The following is a 24,286-nucleotide window of genomic DNA, read 5'->3' on the forward strand; positions in this document are numbered from 1 at the left end:
ATAAATGGCTGGAAAACAATCCTACAAACAAGTATGTCCAAAAAATTAGGGAAAACCATACTTACATGAGATATCTTTTTTAACTGGAAATTTATAACAGATGACAGATAATTAAAAAAAAAATCTTACCACCAGGTGTCATTGTAACCTGTGAAGATTTTCCATATAAACATGTGCAACATCAATTTTTATGTTTTCTAGTATTTTTTGTTTCATGTTTTATATATTTTATAGTTCTAACCTGTATCTCTTATATTAAAGGAAAATAAAGTAGCTCATTTTTGAGTTCTCATATTTTTGCCAAAACATATGTTTTCCACCCACTAATTTCTTAAGAATGTGTTGCTATAGAGATGATTGTTTCAAGGAAAGGAGGAGGAGGAGTAACAGCAGGTGGACATTTAAGGAACAAAATACCTTTTTTATGTCTTTGTTCTTGACAAATCCAGCTTTAGTGTTTACCCCTTTGCTACCAAAGGAAGAAAGGTATATGTTTTAAGGTGGTGATATTTGCTTTTAGTAAGATACTTCTTTAAAGGTCTCTGTGCTTTAAAGGTCTCTGTGCTTTTTTTGTTGGTAGGGATGATTGGATGATTAGTGCTTGAAAGAAATTGTAATCTTTGAAACAACCTTTCTTTTACTTTAACTGGATTCCATTTTACTTTTTTTACTATCATTATTTCCTTGTTGGCCGTTTATCTAGTGGCATTAATATAGTTTTTATTTTGAGAGAGCAGGGCATGAATATCTAACTACTAACTCCAGTTACTTCTGCTTCTAAATCCATTTCAATAATAATATAAATTCATCTCAATAATATTCCCTTTGATTACTCTGCTGACATTATCTTAGTTGAGTCCATCATCATTGCTTTCCTGTACTTTTGATCTCCTTTTCTCTTTCAGTTTGTTTTAATCTCCTCCTTCACCCCTTCCCTAACCTCCTCTTCACACTTTGTATAAGCAAGTTATTTTTCTGAAGTGCAAATCTAATCGCACCCTCTCTGTTCCTTATCTACCCTATCATAAGGTTAAAATCTTTCATTGCTCTCCTAGATCAGTTGATAAATTCCAGTCCAGATTGATCTGCTTTCCCTACTACCCCCACACGCCTTTCTTACCCAATTGTGCCTAATGTTCTCTTCCATCTCCATGCTTTTGTTCTTGGTGTTTCCCTCCTATATCCCTTTCTTTTTCCCTTAACTCAGGGTTACCTTCTTTGTGGAGTCTCTTCCTTGACTGCTTATTAGCAAAATTAAGCATCTCTTTCCTGTTCACCCATGTTATAATGTTTTATAATTTAAATGCTTCATGAATCCACTTATCATTTTGAACAGGTAATATATGCACATGGTAAAAATGTTTAAAAGCACAAAAAAGATTTAATAAATAGTAAATACTCTTCCTTCAGTCAGCAGTTAATTGTTAAACATGTATGTATGTTTGCTGACCACTGTGAACTCCTTGAGAGCAAGGATTTTCTTTTATTTTCATATGTTTTTCAACAAAATCTTTGGCATATATAATATGTACTTAGAGAAGGTCCATAGTACTCTAAACAAGGGTAGGCTCTTCCTTGGTAAGTAGTCGGCTTGATGTGATGGTCTGCATATTTCTATATCTTCCTCAAAGCCCTCTTGGTATAAGTGGACTGCTCAGGAAATATGTATAGTCGCCACTCAATAAATACTATCCATCTAATTACCTTTTTTTTCTTTATAAAGATAGATGGTTTTAAAATTAGCCTTTGTATTTTTTATTTTTTTAAAGATTTATTTATTTATACAAGCACTGGGTACAGTCAGAAGCGTAGGAGGGTGAGAGAATTCACCAGAGCCAGAAGAGGGAGCAGAACAGGCAGAAGGAACGAAGTACACTGCTGAGGGGAGCAGCGGGCGGCAGGAGAGGTCTGCGCGCCATGTGGGACCCTCGCCCAGCTCCCGGGGATCGAACTGGCGCTGCAGAAGCTGCAGCAGCTTTGCAGCCCAGCGCTCAACCGCTGTGCCACCAGGGGAGGCCCTAGCCTTTGTATTTTGAGGATGACTTTTATCTCCCTTTTCTGGCTCTGAAAAATTTTATACTTTTTGGCAGATTCTCAGTGATAGAGAATGCTTATGTCAACTTCAGTAAAAATATCAGTTGAACTCATCAATTATTTTCTTTCATTTAACTTTTCAGGCTAATGGGTAAATCTGAGAGAAATAAATTTAACTCAGGATTTATTTAAGACAAATAATTTCCAGGATACATTGTTGGATCAGAAGATATTCTTCATTTTGTGTCAGGAGCCATATGGTAGCCTTTTCTATTTCAGGAGAAATATGGTACTGTGAGAAAAAATACTTTGTAACTCACACACAAGTATTAACTGCTCATAAATTTTTTGCACAGTCCCCATGTTATATGTATTAGAACCTACACTGAGAAACATGAACATGAATTAGAAGTATGATTTGGGTGAGCGTCATCTTTGTCTTTTATTATTATTTTTTTTTTTTTAATTTTCTAGAGGCATGTCTTATTTATTTATTTGTTTGTTTGTTTGGTTTATACATGCACTGGGTACAGTCAGAAGCGTGGGAGGGTGAGAGAATTCACCAGAGCCAGAGCGGGGAGCAGAGCAGGCAGAAGGACCGAAGTACACTGCTGAGGGGAGCAGCGGGCGGCAGGAGAGGTCTGCGCGCCATGTGGGACCCTCCTCCGGTGGCCGGGGAGCAGCCGGGGATCGAACCGGCACAGCAGTGGCCGCGGGCAGCTTCGCAACCCAGCGCTCAACCGCTGCGCCACCGGGGAGGCCCATCTTTGTCTTTTAGATTACAATTTTTCAGACTTTCATATTTCTAAGCATTTGAAGTTAACTGATTACTATATCCTACTTGCTAGAATTCTTTTGTGTAAATTAAACTGTGTAGAGGCAGACATTGCAACTGTTAGAATAACATTTTAATTCAGAGTGCTTGGTGGTTGATTGCTAACCACTCTAATGCGTATCATCTTCTCTTCCTCTTTCCTTTGCCCTCCTGTTTCTTTCTAAATTACAATTATGGGACCTGGCAGTGTACCAGGCCTTTGAAGGGTCTGCTCCCAGCTGCACTTCAGGTTCTGGCAGAGTGTCAAGTTGTGACAATTTTTTGTGTACCAAACACCCTGGCATGGCCATCCAAAGGCTATTCGGGTGATTAGTATAGAATTCTCTCTGCATTTTAAAGAAATTCATTTCTAATGTTTTGTTTTTAAGTAATGTCTCATGTATATTCTCCCTAGGCTTTTAGTGTTGTTTTTTTAAAAAACATTTACTTTGTGGGCATATCTTATTTAAAGCACTTTTTGGAAATGTTTAAAAGCAGAGCATGTGATTTTTAATGGATGGTGTTTTGGAAGTTTTCCATAAGCATCAGCAGCTGTGCTTTTAGAATATTTTGAATTACTATCCTTTTTGGCAGACATTGTATTACCTCTTAAGAAATGCAGCTCCTGTGCAAATAAAAATGTCACATGTAGGTCTGTAGAGCTGACGCTGATCAAAAGAAGTGATAAGGACACTTGGTTATGGCTATGTCATAGTTATATTTGCAAAAAAAGGATGAAGTATTTGGAAAAAGTTGTAGGTCTTTTAAAAACTGCTTTTCACAGACACTTGTCCATCTAATGAATGTTTGCTGATTAATAAACTGACCAAGTTGATCTCTTTCACCTTATTTTTCTTTCAGAATATTAAGTAGAAATATATATATTAGACTAATATACAGGCGTACAAACATGTATAATAGCTAAATAAAAAACTTTGAGGAATACTAAGTGTTTGGTCATCAAGATATAAAAAACTCAATAATTTTACATATTTTTTGAAAGCAGTGTTATATCCTATTCAAGTAATAAGCCCAAAGCATTCCCCTCTGAGAGTTAAAGCCCTTCAGTAAATATTCATATGCAAAACTCTTAGACAATAATCATACTTTTTTTTTTTTTTAAGATTTATTTATTTTTACAAGCACTGGGTATAGTCAGAAGCGTGGGAGGGTGAGAGAATTCACCAGAGCCAGAGCGGGGAGCAGAGCAGGCAGAAGGACCGAAGTACACTGCTGAGGGGAGCAGCGGGTGGCAGGAGAGGTCTGCGCGCCATGTGGGACCCTCCTCTGGTGGCCGGGGAGCAGCCGGGGATCGAACTGGCACTGCAGAGGCTGCGGGCAGCTTCGCAACCCAGCGCTCAACGGCTGCGCCACCGGGGAGGCCCAATAATCATACATTTTTATCCAGAACTATTCCTTCCCAACCGTATCTGTTTATTCCTATTAATAACTTTTATGGAAATTATTCAGTGTTTCATTGGTTTTTCATAAATAAAATTTTCCTAGCACTCATCAGCCCGTGAATGATATCTAAATCCATTTTTTACAAATGCAGAAATAGCTTCTTGAGGATTCTTAGGCTAACTGAGAGCCATGGCTGGATTATTCATTTACCTTGGACTGTAGTTGGAATAATTCCAAATATAGTTGGAATGTATTGGAGTAACACTTCCTCCTTGGGCTATTTTCTGCTGGACTGTCCACATTTTGGTACTGAAGGATAGAGTGCTGGGTTTCTTTCCGTTGTGGGTCATCATGTGAATTGGACTCATCATTGTAGAAGTAGATTGTCCCTGGTGCTGGGAAACTAGCCCTCACTCTGAATCCCACTGCAGTTCAGCTGATATACTTGAAACTTTGAAATGGTTAAATAAAATCTTACAGGATGCTGAAATATGAAGGCCCCCTTCAATCCAGAAGTTTGTGGATGAGCTCCATGCTCAAGTGAGCTTCTAGTTCTGGTTGCCTTTGAATCTTTGGGTGGCAGGATCCAAGGTCTGCATGGTGTGGGGCTCTTGGTAAACTGCACAATAGAAATACTTTATTTCATTATATAATTAGAATACCCAGTACATATATAGGTGTTCTGTAATTGATACTTGTGTACTTGTTGAAATCAGAAAAATCTGACTTTGTTGGGAATTTAATTTGTGACAGAGTTTGAGTTTGGGTAAAATTAATTGTGAATAAATCAACTGAAGAGAAAACCAGTGTTTTCGTTTCCTATGGCTGTTGTAACAAATTATCACATACTGGGTCACTTAATAAAAATTTCCTTACACTCTAGACACCAGATACGTGAAATCAATGGCCGCAGTCCCTCCAAACACTGGGGTATGGTGGGGAACAAAGGGGGAGTTGAGTGGGGGAGAAATCCATTTCTTCTTGTGATTGCAGGCATTCCTTGACTTTGGCCACATCTTTCTAATCTCTGTCATCTTGCACACATGCGCTCTTTGTCTTCAGTTCCAGAACTCCCCCCGGCCTACCCTGTTGTGACTGCATTTAGTGTGCACCCATATAATCCAGAATAAGTGCGTCCTTCTAAGATCCTTATTTTAACCACGTCTTTTGCCATATAAGGTAATATTCATAGGTTACAAGAGATTAGGAAGTCAATCTTTTTTTTGAGTCAACGTTCACTGTGGTCTAGAAGCCTCAGATAATGAACATGGATGAGAGAAATGAATCACCAGTAAAGTAGCGTTATTATGGTGAATGTATTAATTTGATACTTTTGAGCTAATCGGTACCTGTGTTTTAGGTATTAAGCTAATAAAGATTACTAAAACATGTTTCTTGCCCTGCATGAAGTTACACTTAATGTGTTACATATGCTAAAATACAAGTTAGAAGACAGAATAGTTATCATCAATTTTATTTGACACTATGTTTGAAAGAATAAGGAAAGTACTTCATGGAGTAAGTAATTTATTCCTGAGCAGGCTTCTGTATGTTGCCTATAAATTCACTGATGTTGGACCTGCAGAGCGCAGAGAAATGGAAAAGGCCCCTGCTCAAGGAAATTGGTATTTTCAAAGATATGTAGGTAGAAAATAGAAGTGTGTGCTCAGGAAGCCTAAATAGTCAGTGGACTGAGAAATTTTACATTTGTTTTTGTTTCAAATGTACAAATAACTGTTACCCATTTTACCAGTTACAGAGGAAACATTCTTAAAGCACATCTTAACCACATTAAAACATTCTTAACCACATCTTTTGCCATATAAGGTAATATTCATAGGTTACAAGAGATTAGAAAGTAAATCTTTTTTTTTTTTTGAGTCAACATTCACTATGGTGAATTCTTAAGCATTCTTAAAGCAAAGATCTTTCCATGCATTTGTGAATGACCATTAAAAAAAAGTGCTTCAGAAACGCAAATTAAAACCACAAGGAGATAGCACTTCATGGTACCCAGAATAGCTACAATTAAGAAGACCCAGGGCCTCCCCCGTGGCTCAGCGGTTGAGCGCTGGGTTGCGAAGCTGCCCGCAGCCTCTGCGGCGCCGGTTCGATCCCTGGCTGCTCCCCGGCCACAGGAGGAGGGTCCCACATGGCGCGCAGACCTCTCCTGCCGCCCACTGCTCCCCCCAGCAGTGTACTTCGGTCCTTCTGCCTGCTCTGCTCTCGCCCTCCCGTGCTTCTGACTGTACCCAGTGCATGTATAAACAAACAAACAAAACAAACAAATAAATAAATAAATAAAACATGCCTCTATTAAAAAAAAAAAAAAAAAAAAGAAGACCCAGGTTACAGTAATTAAACAAGGAGGCCATGAGACTGATAGGGCTCTATGCCTCGGTAGCCTACTAAGCACATTCACCGTCTAAGGCAGAATCAGTACATTTGAATTTGAGAAAATGAAACAATCAGAGCCAACTACACTTTCCCAAATAAGGCAGCTTTTTAAGCTGTAGTGAATCAAGTGATTTCTTGCTTTGCTCCCACATTTTCTTTTTGAAAATCTTTCCACTATCTCCTATTGGAGTGCTCTGAACCACTTTCAGTTTGGCACTGTCCGACTAGAATCAGTGTGTGTTCAAACTCTTGAAAATTTAAATGTCCTCGAGTTTTTCTCTTTTTAAAATATTTATTTATACAAGCACTGGGTACAGTCAGAAGCGCAGGAGGGTGAAAGAATTCACCAGAGCCAGAGCAGGGAGCAGAACAGGCAGACTGACGAAACACAATGCTGAGGGGAGCAGTGGGTGCGACAGGAGAGGTCTGTGTGCCATGTGGGACCCTCGCCAGCGGCCGGGGATCAAACCGGTACTGCAGAGGCTGCAGGCAGCTTCGCAGCCCAGCGCGCAACCGCTGCGCCACCAGGGGAGGCCCTCTAGTTTGTCTTTTAATAACTGACAACACTTAATGTCAAAAATATGAAGCAAACAAATCTCATGTTGGTTGAAATGAAAAAAGGTGGAATCACTTTGGAAAAAGATGTCAGTTTCTTATAAAGGTAGGCATGTAGTCAACTTCATGTTTCAGCAGTTTATTATGTATTTAGCCCTCTTCTCAATGAAAAAGATGTCCACATAAATCCTGCACATCAATGTTCTTGGCAGCTTTATTCATTATAACTAATATTCATAATCAGAAACAACCCAGCTGTGCCTATCAGTAGGCAGTAGGAGAATGGATAATCAAAATGTGATATGTTTAAATAATGGAATACTATTCAGCAATAAAAGGAAATGCACAAAAATTGATAAGCACATCTATATAGAAAGTTTTATTTTTCCTTTCCAGATCTTCAGGATAGTGTTGAATAAAAAGGCATATACTTGGGTTACGCTTTTTTTTTTCCCCCTGAAATTTCTATTTGAAGTATTTAATCTGTATTAATGAATTATTAATATATTTGTCTAAATTTATTTTCTTCTTGTTTCTGTCTTCCTACTAGTTTTGTTTCTTATCTCCCTACTTGCCTTTTTTTAGGTGAAATGCTCATCCCAGGGCATGGTTCTTACAGGAGGGGCAGGAGTGATTTTTGCCTCCCGTAGAGTACATTACTTTGTTTTTGTACAGACCTTTGTTTTTCACAACTGAAGGGAATGGTGTTACTATATCTAATAGGTAGAGACGTAAGATACTGCATAATGCCTTATAAAGAACAGAATAACTTCATTGACTGAGATGTTATGTGGTACACGGGTGTATAGTTGAAACTACAGTATGCATTCTTTTTAGATTGTTTTCTCTCAGTAATAGGGCATTTAAGGTCCCTCTATATATTTTCATGAATTGATAGCTCATTTCTTTTTAATGCTGAACAATATTATATTGTCACAATCTACTGCCATTTATATATTTACTTACTGAAGGACATCTTGGTGGCTTCCAGATTTTGACACTTATGAATAAAAGTTGCTGCGGACATCCGGTTGTAAGTTTTCATTTGGGTGAATGCCAAGGCATGTGGTTGCTGAATTATGTGGTAAGAGTAATGAATTAGAATTCCTGTTCTACATCCTCACCAGCATTTGGTGTTGACAGCATTTTGAGTTTGGGCCATTTTAATAGGTGTTTAGTGGTATCTTGTTTTAATTTCAACTTTTTTTTTTTTTTAATTTTAATTTTATTTATTTTTTAATTTATTTTTTTTTAATAGAGGCATGTTTTATTTATTTGTTTGTTTTTGTTTATACATGCACTGGGTACAGTCAGAAGCGCGGGAGGGTGAGAGAATTCACCAGAGCCAGAACGGGGAGCAGAGCAGGCAGAAGGACCAAAGTACACTGCTGAGGGGAGCAGCGGGCGGCAGGAGAGGTCTGCGCGCCATGTGGGACCCTCCTCCGGAGGCCGGGGAGCAGCTGGGGATCGAACCGGCACCGCAGAGGCTGTGTGCAGCTTCTCAACCCAGCGCTCAACCGCTGCGCCACCAGGGAGGCCCTAATTTCAACTTAATGGTACATGATGATGAGCATCTTTATTTGCTGACTTGCTACTTGTGTATGTTAGGTGAGATGTCCATTAAGGTCTGGTGCATTTTAAGATCTGGTTATTTGTTGAGTGTGAACTTTTTATATTTTGAATAGCAGTCCTTTCAGGTATGTTTCTCACAAGTATTTTCTCCCAGTCTGTGGCTTCTGTTTTCATTCTCTTGATAGTGGGTCATTTGTAAAACGAAAGTATTTAATTTTAATGAAGCCAAACATTATTTATGGCCATACCAGAGATCATCTAGATTTTCTCCTATGCTGTCGTCTAGGAGTTTGCTAGTTCATTTTTGTGATCCATTTTGAGCTGATTTTTGTGAAGGACAATAGGTCTGTGCCTAGAACCACTTGTTTGCATTATTTTTGCATATGCTCCTTTGGTAAAAGTTCAGTTTACTATATTTATGTTAGTCTATATCTGGACTTTCTATTCTGTTTCATTGCTCTATTTGTTCTTTTGCCAATACCACATTGTCTTGATTGCCTTTGCTTTAGAGTTAGTCAAAAAGTCAGATAGTGTCAGTCATATGACTTTGTCCTTTAGTATTGTGTATGGCTATTTTCTCTTGGTCTTTTGCCTTTCTGTATAAATGAGTCAGTTTGTCAGTATCCACAAAATAACTTGTTGGAATTGTACTGAACCTGTGAATCATAATTGTAAAGAATTGGTATCTTGGCAATATTGACCATAAACTATCTCTTTATTTAGTTCTTTTTCTTGGATTTCTTTCATTAGAATTTTATTATTCTCCTCATAAATCTTGTACATATTGTCTTAGATGTATACCTTTCATTTTGGGGGAGGTGTTAAGGTAAGTTATGATTGTTTTAAATGTCAAATTTCAGTTTTCAACCTTGTTACATTCAGGAGAGTGACTTTTGTATATTAATCCTATATCCTGCAACCTTGTTATGTTTGCTAATTCTTTCTAGGAGGGTATTTTAAAAAATGGATTCCTTTGAATCTTTTTCATAGATGATTATATCATATGCACACAAAGACATTTGTTTTCCTCTTTGCTAACTACATGCCTTTTATATCCTTTTCTTGTCTTAATTGTTTTAGCTAACCTTCATCCAGTATCATGTTGGAAAGGAGTGGTGAGAAGGGCATATACTTGCCTTGATCTTAATGAGGAAGCTCTATTTTGTCATCCTTAAGTATGATGTTAGCTATAGACTTTTTTTTTTTTAAAATCAAATGGTGGAAGTCGCTCTGTATACTGAATTTGTTGAGAGTATTATCATGAATGGACGCTGGATTTTATTAAATACTTTTTCTGCTTCTGATATATTGGATTACATTACTTGTTTTTTGAATCTGGAATCAGCCTTGCATGTCTGGAATAAATCCTACTTGTTCATGGTTCACTCTTTATGTATTTTGGATTTGATTTGCTGATATTTTGTTCAGGATTTTTGCATCTGTGTTCATTTATTAAAAAAAAAATTCTTAAACGACATTTTTAGGTTAGGGCCGTACTAAAAAGGATTGTAGGCCAGTTTTCGCCCATAGACACCTGTTTGCCAGCCCCTTTTCTATAGATTACAAAATGCATCCTTGATTTATCAAAGTGTAGTATTGATACTTTTAACTTTTTCCCATATAATTTATAAGCAGTGTAATTCTATCTCTACTGATTCATATACTATTTATATTACCATTATATATACCCCATTTATATATTTAAGTCTATATATATTAAATCCTCACAAAATATTTTGTGCAGTCAATTTTTTTTTAAAGGTTTATTTTTTATACAAGAGCTGGGGTACAGGCCAGAGGCGCAGGAGGGTGAGAGGATTCACCGGCAACAGAGTGGGGAGCAGAACAGGCAGATGACTGAAATACACTGCTGAGAGGAGCAGCAGGCGCGACGGGAGAGGTCTATCACGGCATGTAAGACCCTTGCCAGCGAGCGGCCGGGGATTGAACTGGCGCTGCAGAGGCTGCGGGCAGCTTTGCAGCCCAGCGCTCAACCTCTGCGCCACCAGGGGAGGCCTTTTAGCTCCAATTTTAAAGTACAGTCAGTGAGAATATTTACTGTTAACTTAATAGGACTAAAAATGTACTCATTTTAACTTGGAAATTTTTTTCACTAGCAGTGAGATTTAAAGGTAGTTACTGATTTTCTAATGTAGTTTCAGCTTTTTAATTAAATTAAAACTATGCATTTTGGTGGCATTATTAGAAAGTTTGAGATAGATTTATTGTCTGTTTCTATCTCTTAAAAAGTAATTTGGATCAAGGAGCAGAATCAAAATTACATGCCAGTTTTAAGATACAATTCATTAATCCCATGGCAAATATGTATTTTTGGCAGGGTCATGTGGCAGCAGCTACAGACTACTCTGCATTTGCAAAGGTTGAATCTTGGTGCACATTTAACATAAGACTCGGGAGTGAAGTATCTCTGAAGATTCCCCACTCTTGAAATATACTTGGGCAGGAAACCAAAGCAACCCCAATTTTAATTTAAAAATCTTCTTAAGTATTATGAAGATAGTACACTAATTTATTAGAAATGATGTGTTCCAAGCAAGAGTAATTTAATGGTTGTTTTGCATAGGCTAAAGATATTTTCTTTTTTAAGATTTATTTATTTATGCATACAGTAGCTGAGGTGTAGGCTAGAGATGCAGGATTGGTTAGAGGATTCACCAGAGACAGAGTGGGGAGCAGAACAGGCAGATTCACTGAAATACACTGCTGAGGGGAGCAGCGGGCAAGAGAGAGGTCTGCTGCACTATGTGGGTAAACTCCCTGGCCAGGGATCTAACTGCTGCAGTGGCTGCCAGCAGCTTCATAGTGCTGAGACTTACCCCCTTACGCTACCAAGGTGGCCCGATATTTATTTACTTGTAGCGAGAAAAGGTAATCTGAAATAAGCTGTGACTAAGGGAGAGGCTGTTAGGAAAATGCACACACACTTATAGTAGTCTTGAGAAAGATTAATAAAGTTAAAGGGGACAGAACATTTCTGATGAAAATTTCTGTTTCTAATTACTTACAATAAGGACATTTTGTTGTTTTATTTCAAGACACAGTAAACACTTTGATAGTCCCGGGCAGCACTTTCGGGGATATATCAGTGATTTAGATTCCTGCTCTTAGCACAGTTTATAACACACAGGATCTAACATTTGTGTTGACTGATGTCTCATCTGACTCTGTAGCCTGAATGCAACTTACTGTGTATCAAAACAAACAAACAAAAAAAATGACCTTTTGTGGCATCAATCACAGACATAGTTACCTGCTCAAGGTTATCTTTGTGAAGACCAGAATTATCCCAGCCACTTACAAGTTCCAAATGGCTTTTCCCCTGATTAATGTTTGTGGATCCAGTGGTTCCTGCAGTGGAAAACTCTACTTTTCGTTAGGCTAATACTTGAAGATGCGATCTTGATGGCTATAGAAATTTTGCATGAAGAAAATTTAATGTATATGATTTAACTTTATTCTTAAATTTTGTTTCATGAAAAATCTGAAAATTGGGTTTTATAGAAGTGATAAGGAGAACAATAGGTGATAAAAATCTGTAACACTGAAGGGACTCACTGATCACTAAGTATATTTCTCTGTGCAGGTATTTGGCCTCCTAAGAGTCTGAGCAAGAAAGAAGTGGAATATACTCTTGAAAGGAAAACAAAGACAATAATAAAAACAGAACTTAATTTTACATGGTTGTCAGCTCATTTACCAATATGGACACTTTTCCCACCAATTTTCCGCCGGGTGGAGACAGTGGGCTGACAAACTCTCAATCTGAGCTCCAAAAAATGTTAATTGATGAAAGGTTACGATGTGAACATCATAAAACTAATTATCAGACTCTGAAAGCTGAACACACAAGGTAAGTTGCTTAAATTTGGACATTAGGGACTTGATTAAAAAATTACCTGAGTATTTCCTCTGGAACATAACAGTATAATTTTGTTGTGCATACATTTGAAATTTTTTTTAAAAAGATTTATATATACAAGAGCTGGGGTACAGGCCAGAGGCGCAGGGGGGTGAGAGGATTCACCAGAGACAGAATGGGGAACAGAACAGGCAGACAGACCAAAAGCACCGCTGAGGGGAGCAATGGGTGAGACAGGAGAGGTCTGCCGCGGGGAGTTGAACTGCGCTGCAGAGGCTGCAGACAGCTCCACAGCACTACACTCAACCCACTGTGCCACTGGGGAGGTCCCACATTTGAAACTTTTAATGATAGTAAAATTTTTGCTTTAAAACTACCTTATACAAACTAAGCATGATATCAAGTAGATTGTGAGTTTAAAAAGTTTTTTTTAAAGTAACTAGCCATATAAAATTAAAAGTATTTTGGTGGCTAAATGTGATTTTTATAAAATTGCATTCAGAAACAAAAGTATTAATAAAATTAAACTGTAAAGATAATTGCAAGTTTAATGGAATATATATTTGTCTTGTTGTAAAGTGTTCGACTATATAAAGTATTGCAATTAGAAAGCAAAAAAATTGAATTTTTTAAAAAACAGGTTGCAGGATGAGTACATAAAATCACAGAATGAACTCAAGCACCTATTAAATGAAAAGCAAACTAACCAGGAAAAATTTCAGCTGCTGCTTGAAGAATTAAGAGGGGAATTAGTAGAGAAAACTAAAGACTTAGAAGAAATGAAGTTGCAGGTAAGAAAATATACTTGACTAAGTATAAAGGTAGATATTCTAGAATGTTAGCTACCTGGTAGGGTTTAGCCATGTAATTATTTAAGTCAGTTGCTTCTGTATTACCTATTCTGATTTAAATATTTCAGTATTAAGAATAACTTGGGGAAGTTCTGTTTTAATTTATATAAGAGATAATATATTTAAAGGAAAGGCTTATTAATACTCCTTTAAGTGTTGTAACTGAAGCTGAAGTGAAAAAGTTATTTTTAAGGTTATACTTAAAAACCTGTAAAAGCAGTATGTGTACATAATTTAAGGCAAAATACAAGGTATATGGAATTTCTCAAGCAAAAGTTGGTACTGAAGGACCAAATACAGTTTTTTAGATATTTTTTCAGTGTTTTTCACTTACGTACAGTTAAAATTTAGCACTGTAAAACTTACTACACATTTCAAATTGATATTAGTGGTGTTTTCCTATATTCATTTAACCTCCAAATAGCACCTGCCATACTTCAATTTCTGTAAAAGAGGGATGATGATGCATCTGCACTGTGGGTTGTTGTAGGGGATCAATAAGTTAATGTATGTTAGGTGTTTAGAGCAGCATGTTTGTAGATAATAGTGTGTTGCAACAGTGTTTTATATATTGTATAGGCATTGATTCAGTGAAATATTTTAGGCTATTTGGAATATAGATGAATGAATTTAACTGAACATTATTTTTAATTACAGGGATTAATGTAAGTACAACTAGACATTTTTTAACAAACATTTTTCACTGATTCAAGAAGTGTTTGAGTGGTTCCCTGTGTGCCAGACATTAGTGTGAGATGTTGGGAATACCATGGTAAATAAAGACTAACTCTGAGTTCCCTTAAGGAGCTTAAATCAATATTAACTACATCCTGAAATATGAGTTCTGTGAGAGAATGTAACAGGAAGGAATCAAAATAAGGTTTGGTTGGTGGTCAGAGTAACAGTCATCCTTTCCAGATTGAAAATAAGTCTAAAGAATTCTCTCTGGCATACCAAATTATTTTACCTTTATTTTGCTTGTTTTAGAAAATAAACTACTGGCCATTGTTTCCAAGATAATTTTAGCTGCCTGTGTTCTTACCGCCTAGCAATAATAGCGATTGTTTTTACCTCGTGTTAACAAAATTTTGATATATCTAAGGACCTGAAATTGACATTTTAAAGTTATTTTATGATGGGTTTATTTGTGTAACGATTATTATAAAATTAGATATATTGTGAAAATTTCCATGAATTGGATTACATTGTCAAACTTGGGAGAGAAGCTCTGAAATTTGATGACTTCTTGATTTTAATATTTGTAATTTCCTATTTAAGATTGTTTTTCTCTACATATTTAGGTATTAACGCCACAAAAACTGGAATCATTAAGAGTTCAGATACAAAAAGAATTAGAAGCTCCAATGAGAGAGCATTTTAGAAATCTGGATGAAGTAAGTAATTTATAATTTATATAGTAGCAACTATGTTTTTATCTCTATATGATTTTGAAAGGTCTGAGGAAAAGCATCATTCCCCTTCTCAGAAACCATGCTATTTCTCCTTTTTTTTTTTTTTTTTCCCCAGAGTCCTTACAGTGGCCTTTAAGGTTTCATAAGATCAGATTCCATTCCCTCTCTGACCTTCTTCCCTCCATAGTCACTGACCTTGAAGTTTCTTTGGCATTCTAGAAATGAAATGGTACCATTCAAGACTCTTTGCTCTAGCAGCTGCTTCTGCTCTGAGCACTCTAGATATTTCTTGGTGAATTTCTCATCTTTTAAGTGTTTGCTGAATTCTCACCTTTTCAATGAGGCCTACTTTAACCCACCTTTGTCCCCATTTAATAAAGCAGTTTGCTTTTCTTATCACTCCTTAGACCTTTGACTCCTGAGTTACCCTGCTATACTTTTTCTCTCTAGTATGTTTTCTTCTAATATGCTATATAATAATTTACTGTGCTTATTTTTTATTTTCTTTTACTATCTAGAATGTAGGTTGCACAAGAGGAGGAACCTTTATCTCTTTTGTTTACTGTTACATTTCAAGTTCCTGGAACAGTTCCTAGCATATAATAGGTACTCAATTATTATTTGTTGGAGGAAAGAATTTAATACAACCCCAGAAAAGTAAAAATTTAAGTTTTCCTTTAGACTGGGATGTTTCCTTATATGAAAATTTGGTATAATTGACTAAATGTTTAGTAAAAGGGTACAGGAAAAAGATAACAGATATTAAATGTATTATGTATTGTGCTACACATTTTATGTGTTACTTTAACAAATATCCTGAACCTTACACATACAAATGAGTACTCTATTCAAAATGTGCCCCTTGGGAAATCTGTAGTCTAGTGATGCTGCCATTGCACAAGCCAGGTTGTGGAATCCTCCATTATAATGAGGTTTTATTATAAATAGTAATTTATAAATGACTTACTGGCTTGACAAAGTCATCTTTTGAATATCCTCTTGGTGGATAACCAAAGCATATGGTTTGGGAATAGATTTAATTTTTGGATATAAACAAAATCACTTAATCTTTAGATGATCAAAGTAAAAGCATTTAAAGAACTAAGTACAGTCATGTATTGCTGAATGATGGGGATATATTCTAAGATAGGCATTGTGGGTGATTTTGTGTGTGACTGTTGTAGAGTCTAAATTACACAAACTAGGTGGAATAACCTGCTATACACCTATGCTATAATATAATGGGTCCACTATCATATGCAGTCGGTTCATATGTAACAGTTGATTGAAATATTAAGCAATGAATAACTGTATGTCACTAATAGAATTATGAAAGCCATCTAAACAGGTTTAGAAGAGAAATCTTTTTACTCAATATTTACAGTGGTCTCAGTATTTCAAGAGGCATCTTTTCTTTGTTACTTAATTTCCTGATACATGTTGAATAGTGTCATCTGCATCTTTCTGCTCTTTCTGTCTTAGTTTTTATTGAGATCCAGAATGGCAGCAGCTCTCATAGTGTTAGGGAGCAGGATTGGAACATAGAAGGGAATTGCATGTGTTCCTGTGTAGTCAGAAGAGTTGATACAACATATATTCTTTAAATTAGTGTGTTGGATATCACTATAATGTTTGGTTGACCCTAAGTTGCTATACTAAATGTTCAAATAATTTATCTATTTTGAATTCAAACTCTGATTTTTAGGGTGGTATTTTATATTTTATTATAAAACTAATTTTTCAATCTATTTTGAAAGACATCCTACATTCTTAAGAATTTTATTAAGCCCAGAGGTAAAAATATTTTTACATGTTTATTATGAATCATTGAGGAAATAAGGCTAATTGAATGGTAATTTGTGTTATAGGTACTTCCTCAGGAATATGTAGAATACTTGTCATGAGAACTTTATGCTTATGTTAAATTTATTTTTTACTTTTAGAATGTCTCTCAATATAATGCAGTTTAAAACTATATTTGCAAAAGTGATTTTTGGAGTGCAAATACATTTCATTTATATGTTTATGATAAATTTTCGTTCTTTTAATTTAGGAAGTGGAAAAGTATAGAGCTGAATATAATAAGCTTCGTTATGAAAATACATTTCTTAAGTCAGAATTTGAACACCAGAAAAAAGAATTTGCATGTATTTTAGAAGAAGAAAAAATAAAATATGAATCAGAGGTGAGTAATAATTATACTAATTTAGTCATTATCCAACTAATTGATAAAAAATTTGATTGTATTTTTTTTGTAAATCCCATTGGTGCTGATTACATAGTTTTTATTAATGGAAAAGTTTTTGTCATGATTTTTATCTCTATAGCAGTTTTTTTTGGGGGGAATGTTCTATTTTAGCTGTTCTTTTATCCTGGTGAATAGAGATAGCTATGTCTTTTTTTTTTTTTGATAGCCACAGAAACAGGCAAATCTTTGCAAATACACTTTGATTCCTTTTAGCACGTCCCCTTGGAACCAAACCATATCCAGGAGAGCTTTGGCTGTCAGCCCATGTAACTTGTTTCCACTGATATAAACAAGGGGTTTATACTGAGGGTATGCCTGTCACCTTCAAAAAGGTGTACTTTGTTCTATGTCTACACCTGCAACTTTCTCTGCTGCTACGGCATGCATTCCTATTCCATCTCTGCTGCTTTTGGTAGTCTGTTTTGTGGCTTGTCTTCTAGATTTTCCAGAAACAGGGTATGTATTTCTCGCTCATTATGTTGCTCTTGGATGGTTTTTCACAGTGGAAAGACAAATACCAATTTTACTTTACTGTATTTAATAAAGAGTTGAATTTATAAAACATAGCTTGATGCCTGTAGTTAATGTGGGAGATTCTGGGTAGAAACACATTTGCATTATACTTACTGCATTGTTGTCATTTGGAATTCAGAATTAAAATACTTACTTTCCTTTACCAATTACTAATTGAGTCAAACTGATTTATTCTTATCAGTGAGCAAACTGTTCCATGATTTAATACCTAAGAAGCTGTATGAGCTTTGGATCATTTGATCGTGTTAATAATACAGTACCAGGGGCCTTCCCAGTGGCGCAGCGGTTGAGCGCTGGGTTGCGAAGCTGCCCGAAGCCTCTGCAGTGCTGGTTCGATCCCCGGCTGCTCCCCAGCCACCAGAGGAGGGTCCCACATGGTGCGCAGACCTCTCCTGCCGCCCGCTGCTCCCCTCAGCAGTGTACTTCTGTCCTTCTGCCTGCTCTGCTCCCCGCTCTGGCTCTGGTGAATTCTCTCATCATCCCGTGCTTCTGACTGTACCCAGTGCTTGTATAAACAAACAAACAAACAAACAAACAAACAAGCAAACAAGCAAATAAATAAATAAATTTAAAAAAAAAAAAATAATACAGTACCAGAAAGGTACAAATATTTATAATCAAATCAAATTCTCTACAACTTGAACTGCTTAAGTTATATATGATCTTCTGTTGCAATGATCAGTGAGATGGGGCAGGACTGATTTCCTCACTTAAATGAGAGCTCTAAAGTACAAGATAAGTGATTTGCCTTAAGTCTCACAGAAAGTCATGAAAAATTTCTTGTGGAAATTTGAGATAATGAACATCACCGGATTAAAATGTAGATTTGAAAAAAAAATGTAGATTTGGCTTATTAAAGAGTATCCTCCAAGGTTAAGGATAATGGTGCTTTATTTTATACTTTGCTATTAAAGTCTAATGATGTGTTTATCTGTTAATGATTATTTATAGTCTCCAGTTTCTTTGCTTTTTTTTTTAATGAAACCATCTGAAATCTGATGACTTAATTTTTCACCCATAAAAGACCAAATGATATTCATTAAAATTTTCAGGGAGTCAGAGGCATTGTTAATTTTCATAATTTATCTGATACTTTCCTAGAAATTCTAGGAAGCCATAATTAGTAGAGGCTAAAAAGTAAAACTTTCTGATAAGATTGAAGTTGCTTTCTTTTTATTTCCCAGTTGATTATACAGGAGCAATGTTTTTGTGGTTTTTTTTTTTTTTAAAGATTTATTTATTTATTTATACAAGCTGTGGGTACAGTCAGAAGCACGGGAGGGTGAGAGGATTCACCAGAGCCAGAGCGGGAAACAGAACAGGCAGACAGACGAAATACACTGCTGAGGGGAACAGCGGGTGGGCAGGAGAGGTCTGCGCGCCATCTGGGACCCTCGCCTGGTGGCAGGGGATCGAAACAGCACTACAGAGGCTGCGGGCAGCTTCGCAGCCCAGCGCTCAACCGCTGCGCCACCAGGGAAGGTCCAGGAGTAATGTTAATAAGTGGGTAACTGGATGTTTGCTTTTATTTCATTACTGTATATTCTAGTTTCCATGTACAATCACACTAAAACTTAGATGATTGCAGATCACAAATAGTGATAAAACTTCAAAGTAAAGCTCACTTTAACCATCTTTCAATTTTACAATTTTAAAGTAATACAATGTGATGTAACAAAAATAATTGGGTTTTCTTGCATTAGTTAAGGACTCCTTTAAACTTTTACACCTTTGTATATACAGATTAAAATAGAATATTCTTTAGTGTAGGTGGTTCTTTACATAATACAGGAAGATGTTACTGTTTTCCTGAGAAGTACTCCAGGAATTCACATATCCTTCTTGATATTCTGAATTTAAAATACATATGGAAGAAGTCATCTTTATCTTAAGAGAAATATTGTGATTTAATTTCTCAATGCATTTGCCTGTAAGAACATGTTAAATCTGGAACTTCATACAGATGAAATTCTGAAGTTGCTCATAGAGTTGTATTCAAAGTGGTACTGTTGTGTTTTCAACATGTTACTACAACTCTGGTTTCATTATTTTGCATAAGGTAGTGAAGAGCAATATAGAGGATTTTACGTACAGGCGTTTATACAGGTAGACTGTATGAGTAAAAGGAGCAAAAGTAATTCGCTTGGAAAGTAATAAGATCTTAAGAACAGGGCAGTAGGTACTGCATCATATGAAAACCTGTCAGAGTGCCAATACATCATGACAAGTCACTAAAATTGTTCCATCAAATTCTCCAAAGTGACTGAACTTTAACTTGGTTTTATAGGACAGGTGAGAAGCCAAAGTTCCTATGGCACAAAAGAGGATAAGAAGAGATCTTTCTGGTCCCTGTTGTCACATGCTGTTTTTTTCCTTATACCATGGTAGCACAAAACTTATATGTTCCTAGTTTTTGGTCCTTGTGCCAACACAAATGTCAGTATATTTCATGAAGCCTCTGAAAACCCTTCCTTTTTTGTCCTGGTAGGTTCTGAAAGGTAGTCTGGAATACTGTTTTAGGGCCAGATTATTCCTTTATCTAAAACATTGAAGATTCTCTAACTTGTGCCTTTGTTACATTACTACGAACCATATCACAGTAGGTAGAAATCTTACTAAAATTACCTCACAGTGAGAATTCTCTGGTACAAGATAGGTACAATACAATACAATACAATATACAATAGTACCTATCTCATGAGGTTGTTGTGAAAAAACGTAATAACAATACAGTAAAATGTTTAGAAAGTACCTAGTACATAATAAATATTCAACAAATGCTGTTACCATTATTTAGAATTCCACATCCTGAAATTTCTTGAGTATATGATCATGTCCTTTACATTAGTGTATTAAAGTGTTCAGTGCCAGTACACTGTGATACTATAAATAGTTTGGGGCATTTCTCATTACAGTGCTGGTAGCTTCATCTCACTTTCAGCTTTCAGGTGCTTTCTGCCCTGGATTTTTATCACAGTTGGGTTTATTGTTTTTTTTTTTTTTTTTTAACAACCCAAGACCAAGGTAACTCTCTGTGCATGAAAAAGGTATATATTTTATTATCCCTGTTCTCTTAGTCTAAAAATGTTCTCTTAGTCTAAATGTTAAAGGTTCAGACTATTTCTAAGCAATTTAGCTGCATGTTAGAAGATTTAAAAGTATGTAAAGGAATACAAAAAACAATTCACATGGTCTAATAATCCAGTCAGAAATGACTGGATAGACCATATGGGTGCTACTGGACATTTAAGGAAGAATATACCAAGTATTTATAGTCCTATCAAAAAGATAGAATGAGAAGATAAAATATTTTGTGAGACCACAGTTAGCCTATTCCAAAACCAAACAAAGCACTAAAAGAAAATACTGTAGACCAATATCTTTCATGTAAAAGCTGCAAGATCCTTGACAAAATGCTAATAAATTAAATCCAACAATGAATAAGAAGAATAGTATACCACAAACAAGGCTGGTTCAACATTGGAAAATGAATTAATATGTAATGCATTATATCAGCAGGCCAAGAAAAAAAAACTGCATGATCTTAGATGAAGAAAAATGATTCAGCAACCACATCCATTCATGATAAAAATTCTCAGCAAATGAGGACTAAAGGGGAACTATCTCAACTTTATAAATCTCTAAAAAAAATTACAGCTAGATCATACCTAATGGTGAGAAACTAGAAGTTTTACTGCTGAGTTCAGGGACAAGGCAGTGATGTCCCTACTTACACTCCTTTTCAACACTGTACTAGAAACCTTAGCTAATGGATTAGGAAAGAAAAATGAAAGACCTGCAACTTTAGAAGGAAGGAAAAGGCTGTGTTTGCTCACAATACTTGTCTGACTCTGTGGAAAATCTGAAGCAATCAGCAAAAATGTCTTCGAACTAAAATGGTTATTGAAAAATTTCAGGTCTCAAGATTAATAATAATTCTTACATAGCCATCATGAACAAGTGGAAGTTGAAATAAAATACAGTAAAATTTTAGTATTCTTCAAAATTAAGTACTTAAAAAAAGTACAAGATTTATATGAGAAAACTATAAAACTGATGGATTACATCAAATAAAAACTAAATAATGGAGAGGTAGTCTATATTCATGACTAGGAGGACTCAGTGTTGTCCAGATATCTTTTTTCCTTCTCAGCTTGACCTACAGATTTAGTTTAATGCTGATCAAAACTTGGCATATTGGCCTCCCTGGTGGCGCAAGGGGTTGAGCACTGCACTGCTATGAAGCAATCACAGCCTCTACAGCACGAGTTCAATCCCTGGCTAGCTAGGGAGCAACCCACATGGTGAAGCAGACCTCTCCTCTCTCCCCTGCTGCTTCCCTCAGCAGTGTATTTCAGTCAGTCTGCCTGTTCTGTTCCTCACTCTGTCTCTGGTGAGTCCTCTCACCACCACCCCGCACCCCCACATCTCTGGCCTGTACCCCAGCTCATGTATTCATAAATAAATCTTAAAAAAAAAAATAAGTTATTGTGTGGATGTCAACAAACTGATGCCAAAGTTTATATAGAGAGGCAAAAGCTCTGGAATAGCCAACGTAATATTAAGGACAAAGTTGAAAGATGATATTACTGACTTCAAGACTTAACTGTACAACTATGGTAAGCAAGACTATGCTTTGGGCAAACAAATCTCTAGATCAAATAACAGACCAGAGAATCTAGAAATAGACCCTCCTGATTATAGTAAACAGATCTTTAATAGAGAAAGGGAATCAATGGAGACAAATAGCCTTTTCAATAAATGCTGCTAAAACAACTAGACGTGCACATGCAAGAAGAAAAAAATGAATCTAAACATAGACTATATACTCTTCAAATTTATTAGCTCATAGGGGTCTTCCTGGTGGCCTAGTGGTTCAATCTCAGTGTTGTCACTGCTGCAGCCCAAATTCGATCCCCTGCCAGGGAACTAACCCATATATGGTGCAGCAGGCCTCTCCTGTCTCCTGCTAATCCCCTTAGCAGTGTATTTCAGTAAATTTGCCTGTTCTGCTCCCCACTCAGTCTATGGTGAATACTCACCACCCAGCCTCTGACTTACACCCCAGTTCTACACACACACACAACAAATGTGTTAACTCATAACAGTTAATACATCTAAATGTAAAGCATATAGTGAAAAACCTAGATAATCCTGGATTCAGTGATACCTTTATAGATAGACTACCAAAGGCGAGATCTATGAAAGAAATAATTGATAAGCTAGTCTTTATTCAAATTATTTTGATCTATGAATGACATTATCAAGACAGGAATTTAAGAGTAGGAGAAAATATTTGTAAAAATATGAAGTGCTGTTAGTCAAATATACAAAAAGCTCAAACTCAAAAATAAACAACCAGATTTAAAGTATATGAAAAGATGTGGGTAAGTTATATGTAAATACTGTGCCATTTTATATAAGTGACTTAAGCCATGAAATTTAGTATCTGACTGGGTCCTAAAAATAATCCCCCTTGATTACTGAGCAGCAACTGTACTTTCTTTTCTTTTTGTGTGCCTTGGTACTACAATCCTTTGAAAAGATCAGCAACTCTTCCTAGCCCTTGATGTGTTTCTTCAGTATCCTTCAGCAATTTTTTAAAAAGTAAAATTGGTTAGTGTATCATATTTCCTGTCAAGTAAATTTATGTTCTAGAAGAGAATAAAGTAAATGTAATTGTAACTGCAGACAGATTTGGATAAATGTCACAAAAGAGAAATTCAAACAAAACCTTTTGGAAATTTAGAGAGGATTGAGAGCACACCAAATTGAGTATATCAAGGAAAATGACGTGATTCTGATCAAGAGTGGAAGGAAATATGTCCAAGGTCTGTGCCCAGATAACTGGTACATGAGTGGTGTCTTGGCAGTGACTGAATATAAGCTTCCTAACACAGGTTTCATGATTATTTGCTTGTCTGCTAGGTTTTCTAATGTATTTTTACTACCCAGAACAGTGCCAGTTACATTATATTCAATAAATGTTTACATGAACAGAGAAATGAGAAGGCTAATTTTCATAAGACTGATTTGATCTGATTAGGGATTATGATTGTGAGTTCTACTCCTGCCATTATTAGTTAGGTTAATCCCATAACTTCCAAAATGTAGGAAACATGTTCCTTAAGAATATTACCTGTCTGCACCTATGTAAAATGAAGGCTATATGGAGAAATTGTCACAAAATGCAATTTTATGTATACTACACTTATTCAGCTTTTGATCCATAGTAAGTACTCAGAACACTCTTGCCTAAACCCGAGTTAAAATCCTGATCTAGATGAACTGTTAGACCTCCCGTATAGCACATCAAAACTGTATTGAGTTACTGTGCAAGAGCTGCTTCGTATCCGAAAGGTCATTCAGCCCAAACCCTTCATTTTAACTGAGTCCAAAGTGAAACAGTATCTTGCACAGAGTCACACAAGTAGCTGAAGGGAAGAGAACATGAAAGAAAAAGAGGTAGTGACCAAACTGTGGGAATAATGTTTATATGTAAAGGGTGGGAGGAAAAATAGTACAGACACTCACTAATTGGGCTTTTGAATTCTTCAGCTAAACTCTGAATTCTTCAGCTGCTTC

The 24,286-nt window shown here is 36.2% G+C and overlaps 1 protein-coding gene across 6 annotated transcripts in view; it reads left to right on the forward strand.

Annotated features, from left to right (window-relative positions):
- Positions 1-24,286, forward strand: part of CEP83 (centrosomal protein 83) — a 109,775-nt gene that overhangs the window by 16,290 nt on the left and 69,199 nt on the right. For all 6 annotated transcript variants that reach the window (XR_008552173.1, XR_008552171.1, XR_008552175.1 and 3 more), the window contains exons 2-5: positions 12,381-12,647; positions 13,297-13,447; positions 14,809-14,901; positions 16,973-17,104. Coding sequence is in view for 1 of the 6 variants with exons in the window: in XM_037513864.2 (XP_037369761.1) it covers positions 12,475-12,647; positions 13,297-13,447; positions 14,809-14,901; positions 16,973-17,104 (549 nt within the window). In the remaining 5 variants the exon portion in view is untranslated. The remainder of the gene's footprint in view (positions 1-12,380; positions 12,648-13,296; positions 13,448-14,808; positions 14,902-16,972; positions 17,105-24,286) is intronic.

The sequence above is a fragment of the Talpa occidentalis genome, unplaced genomic scaffold (assembly GCF_014898055.3).
Source record: "Talpa occidentalis isolate TD23 unplaced genomic scaffold, MPIMG_talOcc4v2.1 talOcc4.16, whole genome shotgun sequence".
NCBI lineage: Eukaryota > Metazoa > Chordata > Mammalia > Eulipotyphla > Talpidae > Talpa > Talpa occidentalis.